At 37.8% G+C, this 12,403-nt stretch overlaps 1 protein-coding gene across 3 annotated transcripts in view; it reads left to right on the forward strand.

Annotated features, from left to right (window-relative positions):
* Positions 1–1,913: 1,913 nt before the first annotated feature.
* The window catches only part of LOC126378015 (kinesin-like protein KIF21A), a 114,394-nt gene continuing 103,904 nt past the window's right edge, over positions 1,914–12,403 (forward strand). For all 3 annotated transcript variants that reach the window (XM_050026044.1, XM_050026054.1, XM_050026065.1), the window contains exons 1-2: positions 1,914–2,244; positions 2,912–2,964. In XM_050026044.1, coding sequence (XP_049882001.1) covers positions 2,927–2,964 — 38 coding nt within the window. In that variant the 5' untranslated portion in view covers positions 1,914–2,244; positions 2,912–2,926. The remainder of the gene's footprint in view (positions 2,245–2,911; positions 2,965–12,403) is intronic.

Below are 12,403 nucleotides of genomic sequence, written 5' to 3' on the forward strand. Positions count from 1 at the left end.
ATATCGGCCGAGTAGCACCAGGACATTGTGATCGGCATACATGCAAAGTATAACTGCCCGACTCCTGTCTTCCCTAACAGCTTCTTCAGACGTCATGCCAAAATACGAGTTTCGTCACTAGATGGCAAGCTTATCTTTGGAGGGTGGTAACCATCTACGATCAAGATGAATCAATACCATAATTCAACCTAAACTTAGGCCGTAACGTTGAGTCGAATGCAAAAACTACAGCCAACGTCGTATCTAAAATCAGATAGTATTAATATAGAAGTTCACCTAACAACACACAAAACAATAACACAAAGTATTTATCTGACTAATAACTAGTCATTGGGAAAGCTCTGCTTGTTGTCATTGTTAAAATGTATATAAAAAAAAGATTTTTTTAAAAGTCCAATAAACGCCAAAGTCTATAGGTAATATAGTAAAAAAAATACGTTTCAAGTAATTTACCAAAAGATTTGACTTATTTTGTTTCGCTGGCTGACATTTTCCAATTGAACCAAAACGGAAAGAGAGACGAATAAAAGTCATAATAATGGTCAAAAATGTTTCGCGCCAGATTATTAAATGTTCTAAAGGTCCTTTGTAATCCGCCGTACCGCATTTTTTGCCCAAAGCACTTTATTTTTAAACAAAATAAATAAGAAATCAAGATTTTTAAAATAAACTAAAAGCCAAACTAATGATTGTACACGTTTGGTGCTATAGAAAAAAATGTTAATAGGCATCTACTCGATACTCTCTACATGGTACTTTTCCTGGTCGACACTTTTCACATTTGAACTAAAACGTAAATTCCAATACAAGTCAAAATAATGGTCATAGATGTTCGGTGTCATATTAAAAAATATTGAGAAGCAACTATTAGACAGATTCGACGTATTTTTTTCGATTGCCGGCATTTTAACATATTAACCAAAACGGAAAGTCCAATAAAAGTCAAAATAATGGTCATAGAAGTTTGGCGCCATACTAATAAATGTTCTAACGGTCCTTTGTAATAGGCCTGTATCCCTTTTTTTCCCAACGGACATAATATTTTTTTTTTTTTCAAAATGTATGAAAAATCGTGATTTTTAAAATCCAATTAAAGCCAAACTAATGGTTATACACGTTCGGTATCATAGTAAAAAATGTTCAGAGCAATCTACTCGAAAGGTACGACACATTTTTTTTCTCTGGCCGGCACTTTCAAATTTGGGCCGGCCAAAGTATGGAGAGCCGATGATCTCCTTTTTTTATTAATTTACTTTTACCTATGCCATTACATAATACGTTTGCATAATTATGTACCCAAGCAATGAGAAAATAGGTAATTATCACGTTAAATCTGTACAACACCATAAAACAACTACGGGTTGTACGGGTGCCAGGGTCGTCACCATCTATATTTTTATTGGGGAACGTAGCCTGTAATGTTCCTCATTGTGAGTAAGTTACGTCATGGCACGCTTTATTAGATCATTATAAATAATAATGTATCGAACATGACTATTTTGCAAATAAGTTTTTTTTTAAATAGATGGGTGGAATATGGTTTGTGCCTGGATGTAATTATCATTTATACCCATAAATAAAGATAAAAGATGCATCACATTAAATCTGTACATCGCCATCTATATTTTTTTGGAGGAACGTAGCTTAAAAACCCCCAATTAAATTAACTATAATATGTGCTGCGAGATAAATTAACCAAATTTATTGTTTTACTTGTCGCGTAAAATAAGGGTGCTAAGCTACGGTCACTTATCCTATCAGGTATAAACATTTTACTAACAATACAAAAATAAACCTCTATTTAAACAATCCATTTGTATCTATTATATCTACTACATGTTTTTGCAGGAAATTCTGCCGAATTATAGCAACACAGAACTGTCAAAATAAAAACGCAACGCGGTGGTCAGTGTTCTGTCAATTCGTTTCGCTGTCAGTGTCAATTTCGCGTATTCGCTGTGTAGTCGTGAACGACTAGCGATTTATAAATCCGGTTGTTTATCGCTATTCACAAACATAACACGTCTAATTCACGTACTTATGATGATAACTCGGTCAAATCGCGGTTAACCGATATCGAAATCATTAAAGCCATTCTGTGGAAACGGCCATAAAAAGAAAAATCAGTGCTATGGTGAAAGATGTACAGAAATTGGTCCGTTGTTGATGTACCGTGTCGTCGCAACATTGTCGTTTTGTGAAATGTGAACTAGTATTATTGAAAACAAGGATTAACTCGCCCAAGTAAGTATGAAAAACAATGTAATTCTTATCAATATTCACCGGTTATTAACTTCGATAGTAGGTACCTACTTCGTATCTAGACAGATAGAAACAATCTATTCACAGACAGCTTGTTATTATCTTTCGCTTGAAAGGAAGCACTCAAAGAGAATGCTATTAGAAGTATGTGCTAAATAGCTGAAGCCTCGAGTTGACTATTTTAATGCGTTCTATGAAAAATAGCCGTCCATTTAGAACATTCTCACGACATCGCCGAGACGTCGCAGTTTTTATCGTTTACCTAAGCTATTTGCCCCCATTCTCTTGTCTGTAAGTGAAATGTGCAAATTCTTACTAGTCTTAGTTTAAAACATCGTTTTTGTAACACCTATTGTAAGCAAACTAGGTACTGAAAATTATAAGAACAAACAACAAGAATAGGAGCCATATTTATTTACGAATATTATCTCAAATACCTATAGATTAGATTTACCTTACAAGCTAACTAGATATTTAACTCTGTAAGATTGAAATTGGAGTGTAGATTAATAGAATTTGATTTGAGGTGCATTGATAAATAATTGTGTTGATACTAGATGATGCAGATGTTGTTTTAAAAAGATTAAAAAACATTTCAAGAACTTTAAAAATGTATGGGCCTCATTTAGTTCAAATTTCTTGTCCACAGGTGGGCAAATACAGCATGTCCAGTGACGAGTCCAGTGTTCGTGTGGCGGTCAGGTCAGTGGCATATCTTTATTTATTTATGAACTTATTTGGATAGTGAAAAACATGATATCCTACTAATGATACTAGAAGTAAAACAGAGGATAAATCCATACTAATATTATAAATAAGAAAGCATAATAAAAAAAAACCAAAAAAGAACCACAATAAAGACTATAGAGAACCGGAGAGGAAATATGATTTGGCCACCTGATACTACGCTATTCGTTTATAAAAAAAAACATAGAAGGAGAAATTGAAGGTAAGAGTGGAAGGGGTAGACCTAGGAGAACATTTATGAAACAAATAAAAGAGAAGGTGCAGGTTGTGTCGTATCAGGAAGTGAAGAATTTGGTGGGAAAAGAGAGGAATGGCGATTACTCCACCGAAAAGAGCGTAGCTCTTAAGAGAGAGAGTATTATAAATGGGAAAGTGTATGTGTGTGTCTGTCTGTCTGTTTGTCCGTTTCTTTCTTTCTTTCTTTACAAATTGACGTGATTTTTTAAGTGGACATAGTTGAAAGAATGGAGAGTGTTTTTGTGCGTGTTTTTGTTTCTTTCTAAACAGTCAGTCAGGGGCCTTTGGTGGCTCAATAGTAACCCTGACACTAGTTTTGATGAGGTTGGTACTCCACCTCACAACACACATGATAGATGAAGAATGTCTTTTATAACCCTTACACCAGGGTTGATGAGGTTGATCATTGACCACACAACCAACATGATAGAAAAAGATTGATGTCTATTGCAGCTTCTAAAAAGCTTTACTTGATATTTATATAATCCAGTAACAAAACCCTACAACTTTATAATAAAAAGTACAAATAATTAGGCACAACTTCACAACATATTCTTACCATAACAAAACATGAATTAATAATTCCAACATAATAACGAAACATAACAAAATAACAGTTACATTTGTTACATTACAAAGTTATGAATAACATGTGAATTACATAATAACAATTTCAAATTCAAATGAAGCGTGCAAGTGTTGACCTAAAGACCCAAAAGGCGTCAGATAAAACTCTTTGTTTACTAAATATTGTTGTAATATTACTGTGTATTTGCATGTATTTGTAAATATTTGGTAACTACAGCTTACCTAATTCGTAATTTACATAAAATACATGTGGTACTATAGGATGTAATAACAAAGGAATTTGTGTTTATCAATATAGTAAACCGCTAACTTAGATTCCTTTAAGCAAACTTATTTTCTTTATAAGTACAAAAAATTTGGTTTTACCGAATGATCATTTTACACCACTGTTATATAGACTAAGAGTGGTATTAATAAACGAATCTCAGCTGAGACTGCCCTGAAGATCATGCTCAAGTCTCAGTTTTTATATGAGAACTGTCACAATGACATGATCTTGAGGGCAGTCTCGAAGCTGAGATTAGTTTATTAGTACCACCCTTAGACTGTATTCTAAGATGTTCTTTCTACTCGACTCTTCTGCCACTCGACTCGGCCTGAGCTGAGTTTTTGGTATATTAAGTTGGCATTTACGTCCTCGAGTTGAGGACTTTACTCACTGGAGTCGAGCATATCATACTGCCAACATAATAGTACGAAAATAATGACGTCATGCTTTAGTGGAGTAAGATCGAGTTCAGTTTGAGACGCCGTCTAAGAATACCGATTTTGAGCTGTGTTCGAGAAAGACCTTGAGGTCGCCTCAACTGAGGACGGAGTCAAGGAAGTTTGGAGTTATCTTAGAGTACGGGTGTTGGGCAGCCTCCGTGGTCTAGTGGTTAGAGCGTTAGGCTCACGATCTGGAGGTCCGGGTTCGATTCCCGATGGAGACGTTGTCGAAATCACTTTGTGAGACTGTCCTTTGTCTGGTAAGGACTTTCAGGCTTGAATCACCTGATTGTCCGGAAAAGTAAGATGATTCCGTGTTTCGGAGGGCACGTTAAGCCGTTGGTCCCGGCTATTAGCCGTAAAAACACCTCTACCAACCCGCATTGGAGCAGCGTGGTGGATTATGCTCCAAACCCCCTCCGGTTGATTGAGGGAAGGCCTGTGCCCAGCAGTGGGACGTATATAGGCTGTTTATGTATGTTTATGTACGGATGTTAGGGTCGTCACTGAGAACCGTCATTTGCTAGAGCGAGAGGTAAAGAGCGGGAGAGCGACCGCGATAGAAAAGGATAAAAGCATAGGAAAGTGCGATGCGGTGCTGCCAGTTGTAATTCAGCCCCTATTCACTTCAGACACTGCAACCTCATTACAATTCCCCTACTTCTTCCCCGGTTCCTACTGCATAATTTCAGCAAGTGGTCCTTCAATTTACATGATATACAGGTTATGCTAGTGACACCGTAACGAAAACTTTGAGGGATGATTCAGGACATGATTCTGAGGTAGGAATATAACCGAAAAGTATTAAAAATAACACAAAAAATACATTAATTTTCAGACTGAGTTATAGAAGTATGAAGTAAGATGGTCCGTGCTTCGCAAGTCATTTTAGTTAGCCTTTAGCGGCTCAATAATAACCGTGACACCAGGGTTGATGACTCGATAGAAGAAAGGAAGCTGAGCCCTACAGTGTTCGGCACGGTGCCACTAACACCCTGTATAAGGGCATGTACCTCAATATGCACCCTCTATCACCCCCACTGTAGACATCACGCACAGACTGAAAGTCGCGACGTCTCCTTTTTTATTTAAGCACGTTTCAATTTGACGGAAATTGCGAATGCCATCTGCAAAGTGCGTTATAAAAACTTCAACGTATAACGAACAATGTACAAAGGACATCGACATCTTCCACGGAACCCTCACTAACTTTAAATATATAAAATTCATCATCATCGCATCTCTCTTAGCATTATCCCGTTTTTCACAGGGTCCGCTGACCTAACCTGAAGATTTGACAGGTCCGGTTTTTTATCCCAATGCAGGTTAGGTCACATACCTCCGAACGTGCATTTCTCGGGAATGTGGGTTTCCTCACGATGTTTTCCTTCGCCGCTGAGCACGTGATAATCATTTATGATCCAAACATGAATTCGAAAACAAATTCGACAATCATTGGTTTAGGCCTGCGCTGGGTAACTTTAAATATATTACATAATTCAATGTTCGAAATGGCATTGTCCTTAAATCGATATGAAATATAAACATAAAGATCGGAATACTCAGTCGGAAAGACTCACATAACATACATACGTACATAGACAGCCTATAGGTATACGTCCCACTGCTGGGCACAGGCCTCCCCTCAATTAACTGTAGGGGGTATGGAGCATACTCCACCTCGCTGCTCCAATGCGAGTTGGTGGAGGTGTTTTTACGGCTAATAGCCGGGACCAACGGCTTAACGTGCCCTCCGAAGCACGGAATCATCTAACTTTTTGGGACAATCAGGTGATTCAAGTCTGAAAAGTCCTTACCAAATAAAGGACAGTCTCACAAAGTGATTTCGACAATGTCCCCATCGGGATCGAACCCGGACCTTCAGATCGTGAGCCTAAAGCTCTAACCACTAGACCACGGAGGCTGTTACTTTCCGACTCGCCAAGCGAAAATGATTCGCTTCGAGTGATACATAGTTACCTACTTTGCATAATTCTATTTGATGCTCAAACGACATGCATTAGCGCCTCATAAGGCGTTGTTGTCGTGTCGGAGTTTTGTATGGGGAGCTGCAAATATCTTGATTATACGCGTGTTTGTATGTGATCTTTAATCCAGGGTCGGTTGGAGGATACCACGCAATTGGCTAGTTGACAATTGTAACAATAAAATATGAAATATGTCGGATATGGTAGTTTATCATTTGACCATAATTATCCAATAGTTTTTTTATAAAGATGTTTTTTAATATATTTTTTTTACAAAATAAGAATGCGTTTTTAATCTGTGTATTACAGGACTCAAACACGGGCGGCCATGATTGAGTTACGTGTGACTTCACATTTCACAAAATAAACAAAATCTATCTGTCAGGTTTCACGTTATAACTGTTTGACAGTTTCTTTGTTTGTTGAAATGTGACGTCACTGGGCGAAATGTCACGTGACCAATATTTTTTTTACGTGAATTATTGTAGATTTGCCGCAGATGGCATTAACTACTTGGCCGGACAAATGGGGAGCGCTGAAGGCTCTCACCCGGTACAACGATTAAGACAACAGGCCTGAGGGTGTCCTGTTGGGCGCGAACCTCGGCTCAGGGCGTCGTCTGAGAGAAAGAATATTTGAACGGATTAATCGACCCTAGTGGGTCGATAGCGATAAGCGCTGAATGAGGGAAATCGTCGACCACGCCGGCGGGGTCGGTATCGGGGTTCTGAAGTGTTTGGTGTCGCGAGCTGATTGGCTGCCTCTATGGCTAGAGTAATCGGGTCGTCGGGATCGTATATTACGTCCTTCGGACGCCGATATTTTTCAGTACCGTCCCTAAGCGGGATGTATTCGGAAGAATAACGTGACCAATCGTTTTCGCGCAATATTATAGAAAATAAAAGAAAAATACTTTTTTTCTATTATATAAAGAAAAAAGGAAAATTCGAGAAATGATTTTTTTTCTGAAAGAACTAACGCAATGCAGGTTTCCCCTATCAGTGAATTTACCCATTGATAACTCTGGTGTTGAATGAGATATTGAAAAACGGATTTTAGATCTTCAGCGTCTTCACACGATTAGATTAATATATTAATTATATAAAAAACAGCTTACCCTATAAAGGCTAATAACTTCTCATCAAAAAACACATGTCAAACTTTAGCCTTACCTTTTACCTCTCATGCTAAAGTACAGAACACAAACCGGTACACTCTATGCTATTATACCGTTCATACCTAACCAGGTCACGATACTCACGATTGATACATTAAGAGAAATCTCATATTCTTTTCTTAAACAACTTTGGTTATTAATTTTATGAGTAGGTACGGGTTGGTCTCAGATTGTCTCGGCAATACATTGATTTACCACTACCGTAGATACAACGATTGATACAAAAATTCGGCGAAAACTTGGCGCTTGTTTAGCTATACATTCGTACACAGTGGTATACATGTATACAGTCAATAAAATCGTGTCAAATTAAGAAACTACGCATCGTCTTGTTAGGTATATTAGCGCGTGATGCTTCGTAACGCAGTCGGGTTATACAACGACTCTATTTTAAACTTAAATAATAATTTTGGTCGGTTATACTGCGAAAATTAAAATGTTTAAACTATGATAACATGCACAATGTAATTACTTATTAGAAATATGATGTTCCATCCTTCTTTTTTCGCTTTGAGCTTCTATTTTTTTTTCTATCGAGCAAGTTTTTACCAAGCACTTCGCCGTGTTGCCAGTTCGGCGCCTAATCGCGCACTGAGGTAAAGTACTGTCAACGTCGCTATATTAACAGTAACTTTGACTCATAGCGCTTTGCATCAGCGCTTTTTGAGCGCTGATGTTCAATCTACAGCAGTAATAAATCTATGAGGCAACAAAAAATTATCGCAATAACTGGAGACGAATACTAATACCAACTCATGCAACGCAATAGACAGTCAAATCATTCAAGGTCATCATTTATGCAGAAAACGTGGCTATGATCGCAACATAACAAATGATCATATGTATTAAGAAGTATAAATATGTAAAGTTATAGTCGAAGGTGCGGCTAGTGATGTAAGCTTAAGGTAATAAATGTATTTTGTCACTTCTAGTTACTACGTGTGTTTTAATTTGATGTTTACCATTATTTTATTACCGAGAAACAACTTATACGCAAATCAAGCAACGACGTTTTTGTGCATACTTTGTGTTATGAACTTATGAATAAATATATTATATTATATATTGAATAAATATATGCTATTTCCTCTTCATCTTCATAATCTATCTACTCCTTTTCTTCCATAGTATATGTAGTAGTTTAAGTAGTGATATTTATTTATTATAACAATTATAATTATGTGTATTATTATTATGTAGTTTATGTAGTCAAAAGTGTATTTATTTTTATATGCACAAGTATTCCCATGCTGCACTATCCCGCTATATTACCTAATATTCAATATCTCCTATACTTAAAGGTTGCCTGGAAGAGATTGCTACTTAGCAATAAGGCCGCCTATTGTACTAATTCTATTTCTCTTTTGTTTTGTATTTTGTTTTTTCCTGTTTGTGCAATAAAGTATTTGTTATGTTATGTTATGTTATAAATATATCATGAAATAATTCGAAATAAAATTGTCGTTCGCGCTTTTAAACAGCTTTCTATATACTTTTTTTATTATTTATTTACATAAATACATAACAGACAGGCCTCCCCTCAAGCAACCGGAGGGGTAAACAATTACAAAGTACTTTTTTATAGTTAGTTAACATAGAGTACTTGTGATGTACTATTGGTCGGAACCCGTCCCGCAGAGGCTGAAGACAATTCATCACTTGAAGCCCTGAGGGGAACATTTAAATAATCAAACTAAGCAATTTTGCGTCTCATCTTTGTCATACTAAAGGGCTATTAACCTGAACATCAAATATAAACGTTAACGCTTTGTCATAACAACAATTTGAGGAAAACTGCATCAATGTAAAGCTTATATCATATCATAATAACTGTATAAGTATAAGGTGATTCATGTCTTTGTTCACTCGTCACAATCGTTACTCAACCACCCTTACGGTATAATTATCTTTTTGTTACGGGTCTTAGGCCGAGTTTCCACTGACGCGGAGATGTGCGGATTTGACCAATCACAGCGTTCGAGAGAGCGAACAACGAAGACGCTCTGTCACTCGCTCCCTCACGGTGATTGGTCGATTCCTGCACATCTCCGCTCCTCTCCGCACACCTCCGCGTCAATGGAAACGCAGCCTTTAGGACAAAGAGTGCACATGTACTTAATGTACGTACATTTTGTGTGTAGGTAAGAAGAGTATGTATAAGTGTCTTGAAATCATCATCTCCCTATCATTATCCCGTTTTTCACAGGGTCCGCTTAACTAACCTGCAGATTTGACAGGTCCAGTTTTTTACAGAAGCGACTGCATGTCTGACCTTCCAACCCGAAGGAAATACCAGCCCAATACAGGTTAGGTTACATACCCCTGAAACGCATTTCTCGAGAATATGGGTGTCCTCAAGATGTTTTCCTTCACCGTTGAGCACGTGATAATCATTAATGACCCAAACATGAATTCGAAAACAAGTTCGAAAATCATTGGTTGAGGCCTGTGCTGGGATTTGAACCGGCGACTTCAACGTGAGAGTCAAGCGTTCTACCAACTGGGCTACCTCGGCTTCACAAATCAAACTTTCTTAGACTCATTCAATCTATTCACAGATAGTAATAATCACATCTTGTTTACTGTAATGACCATACTACTATGTACTGTGTCCTCTAACATGATGGACTAATGTTATGGGCGATAGGCTGATCCCTTATCACCATAAGGTTCATCATATCCATCTTTGGAATTCGTATCAACAGTGGCTGCAAGTTGTCTTTGATTACTTGTGGCTCTGCCCACCCCATTAGGGATTACGGGCGTGAGTTTATGTATGTATGTATGTATGTAATGACCATAGGCTAGTTTCCAACTAGTGAAATCAATTACTTTTTACTAAACGTCAAAGACGAAATTACCACGGAATTTGTATGAAAAAGCACACTGTGACGTCATAGAAAAACGTGATAAAATGTCGGACTTATTATTACGTTTTCTTGATTAAAATCCATGAATAAGTTAAATATGAGCTCGGTGGCGCAGCGGTAAACGCGCTCCGTCTGCGATTGTTGAAGTTAAGCAACTTTCGCAAAGGCCGGTCATAGGATGGGTGACCACAAAAAAAAAGTTTTCATCTCGTGCTTCGGAAGGCACATTAAGCTGTTGGTCCCGGCTGCATTAGAAGTCGTTAATAACCATCATTCCGCACTGGGCCCGCGTGATGGTTTAAGGCCCGATCTCCCTATCCATCCATAGGGAAGGCCCGTGCTCCAGCAGTGGGGACGTTAATGGGCTGATGATGATGAAGTTAAATAGAAACAGAAAACGTTTTTCGTTAGTCTTAGATCTGTCTTTAAGTAGTAATCAGAATCTCATAATTTATCTTGAACATAGTACATGACCCAATTATATCCATAAAAACATTGATGACAGTTATTTGAATATCATCTTCTTTACAATCATTGAACAGCAATTTGCCTAAGATGTCATTTGTTGTCGACGCTAATAACAATTACCTTGTATGACTCGTCTTTGAACGCCATTTATCAAGCAATAAAAGCTTCTTCGGAATCATAAAAAGAGTTCTTATTTCGTTGCAATGGTCTACTAAGGCTAGGACAACTTATCAGGAGCCACGTGGCATCAAATAAATAAAAAAAATATACATTTATTTCAGGTAACAATGACTAATTAGGCTAGTAATAGACTTCCATACTATGGTTAGTAGTTAATAAGAACAAAACTTACGAAAAAAGGACATCGCAAAACGCAACAGCTAACCTACCCTTATCGAAAATTATACAGTACAATAAAAAAAGTCTTCATTACATACAAAAGGAACATATTATAACGTAAATCATTACTAGCAAATTCACTTAAAAAGGAAATACTAAAAAGTAAATAATTTCCAAAAAGCGGTAACTAAGTACAATAGGCAGCCATATTTTGCTAAGGTACAAATTTCTTTGAGGCATCCTATATATAGGATATGATTTCAGTATAAAAGCATACCTGTAGTGTAGGGTCTGCATGACAACGGCGCGGCGCGAATTATATCGAGGCCTTCGACCAATAGCCGTTTGACTTCTATCTACGTAGATAGCATATGTATCGTTTATTGGTCGAAGCGCTAAATATAATTCGCGCCGCGCGCGCCGTGGTTGTCATGCAGACCCGGCAGGACAGACGGCGCAAAAAATAAATAACAAAATAACACATACATTTGGTGGCTCAATATTGTCTCTGATACACCTAATAACCCACATGATAGAAGAACAGATAAATAAATATACACACGTTAACAACACTAGCATTAATGGTATTCCAATCAAAATTCCAACATTCTCACCGACAGATGCTCGTACCTATTACCAACGTACCCACATCTGTCTCTGTCAAACGGCCCTCAAATCTATGGCTGGCAACAGCTGACTTCTGGCCTTGTCACAGTTTGCTTTGGTTGTAACTTTTTTATCCTCACAGATCTAGTTCCCATGTCCTCCGAGACATATTGACTGCTGTTAGACGACAAATAAGATCGAGCGCTAAATCTGTAACTGTTAGTACAGTAGGTGGGAAAATCATCTCGTTAAAGGCGAAAGAAAAGTCCTTTATGAAGTGTACGTCAGAGTCGACGCCGTAGCAGAAGTTCTTAACGCTGCTGAGCACAGGCCTCCCCTCAATCAACCGGAGAGGGTATGGACCATACGCCATCACGCTGCTCCACTGCGGGTTGGTGGAGGTGTTTTACGGC

This window comes from Pectinophora gossypiella, chromosome 2 (genome assembly GCF_024362695.1).
Source record: "Pectinophora gossypiella chromosome 2, ilPecGoss1.1, whole genome shotgun sequence".
In the NCBI taxonomy this organism is placed as follows: Eukaryota; Metazoa; Arthropoda; class Insecta; order Lepidoptera; family Gelechiidae; genus Pectinophora; species Pectinophora gossypiella.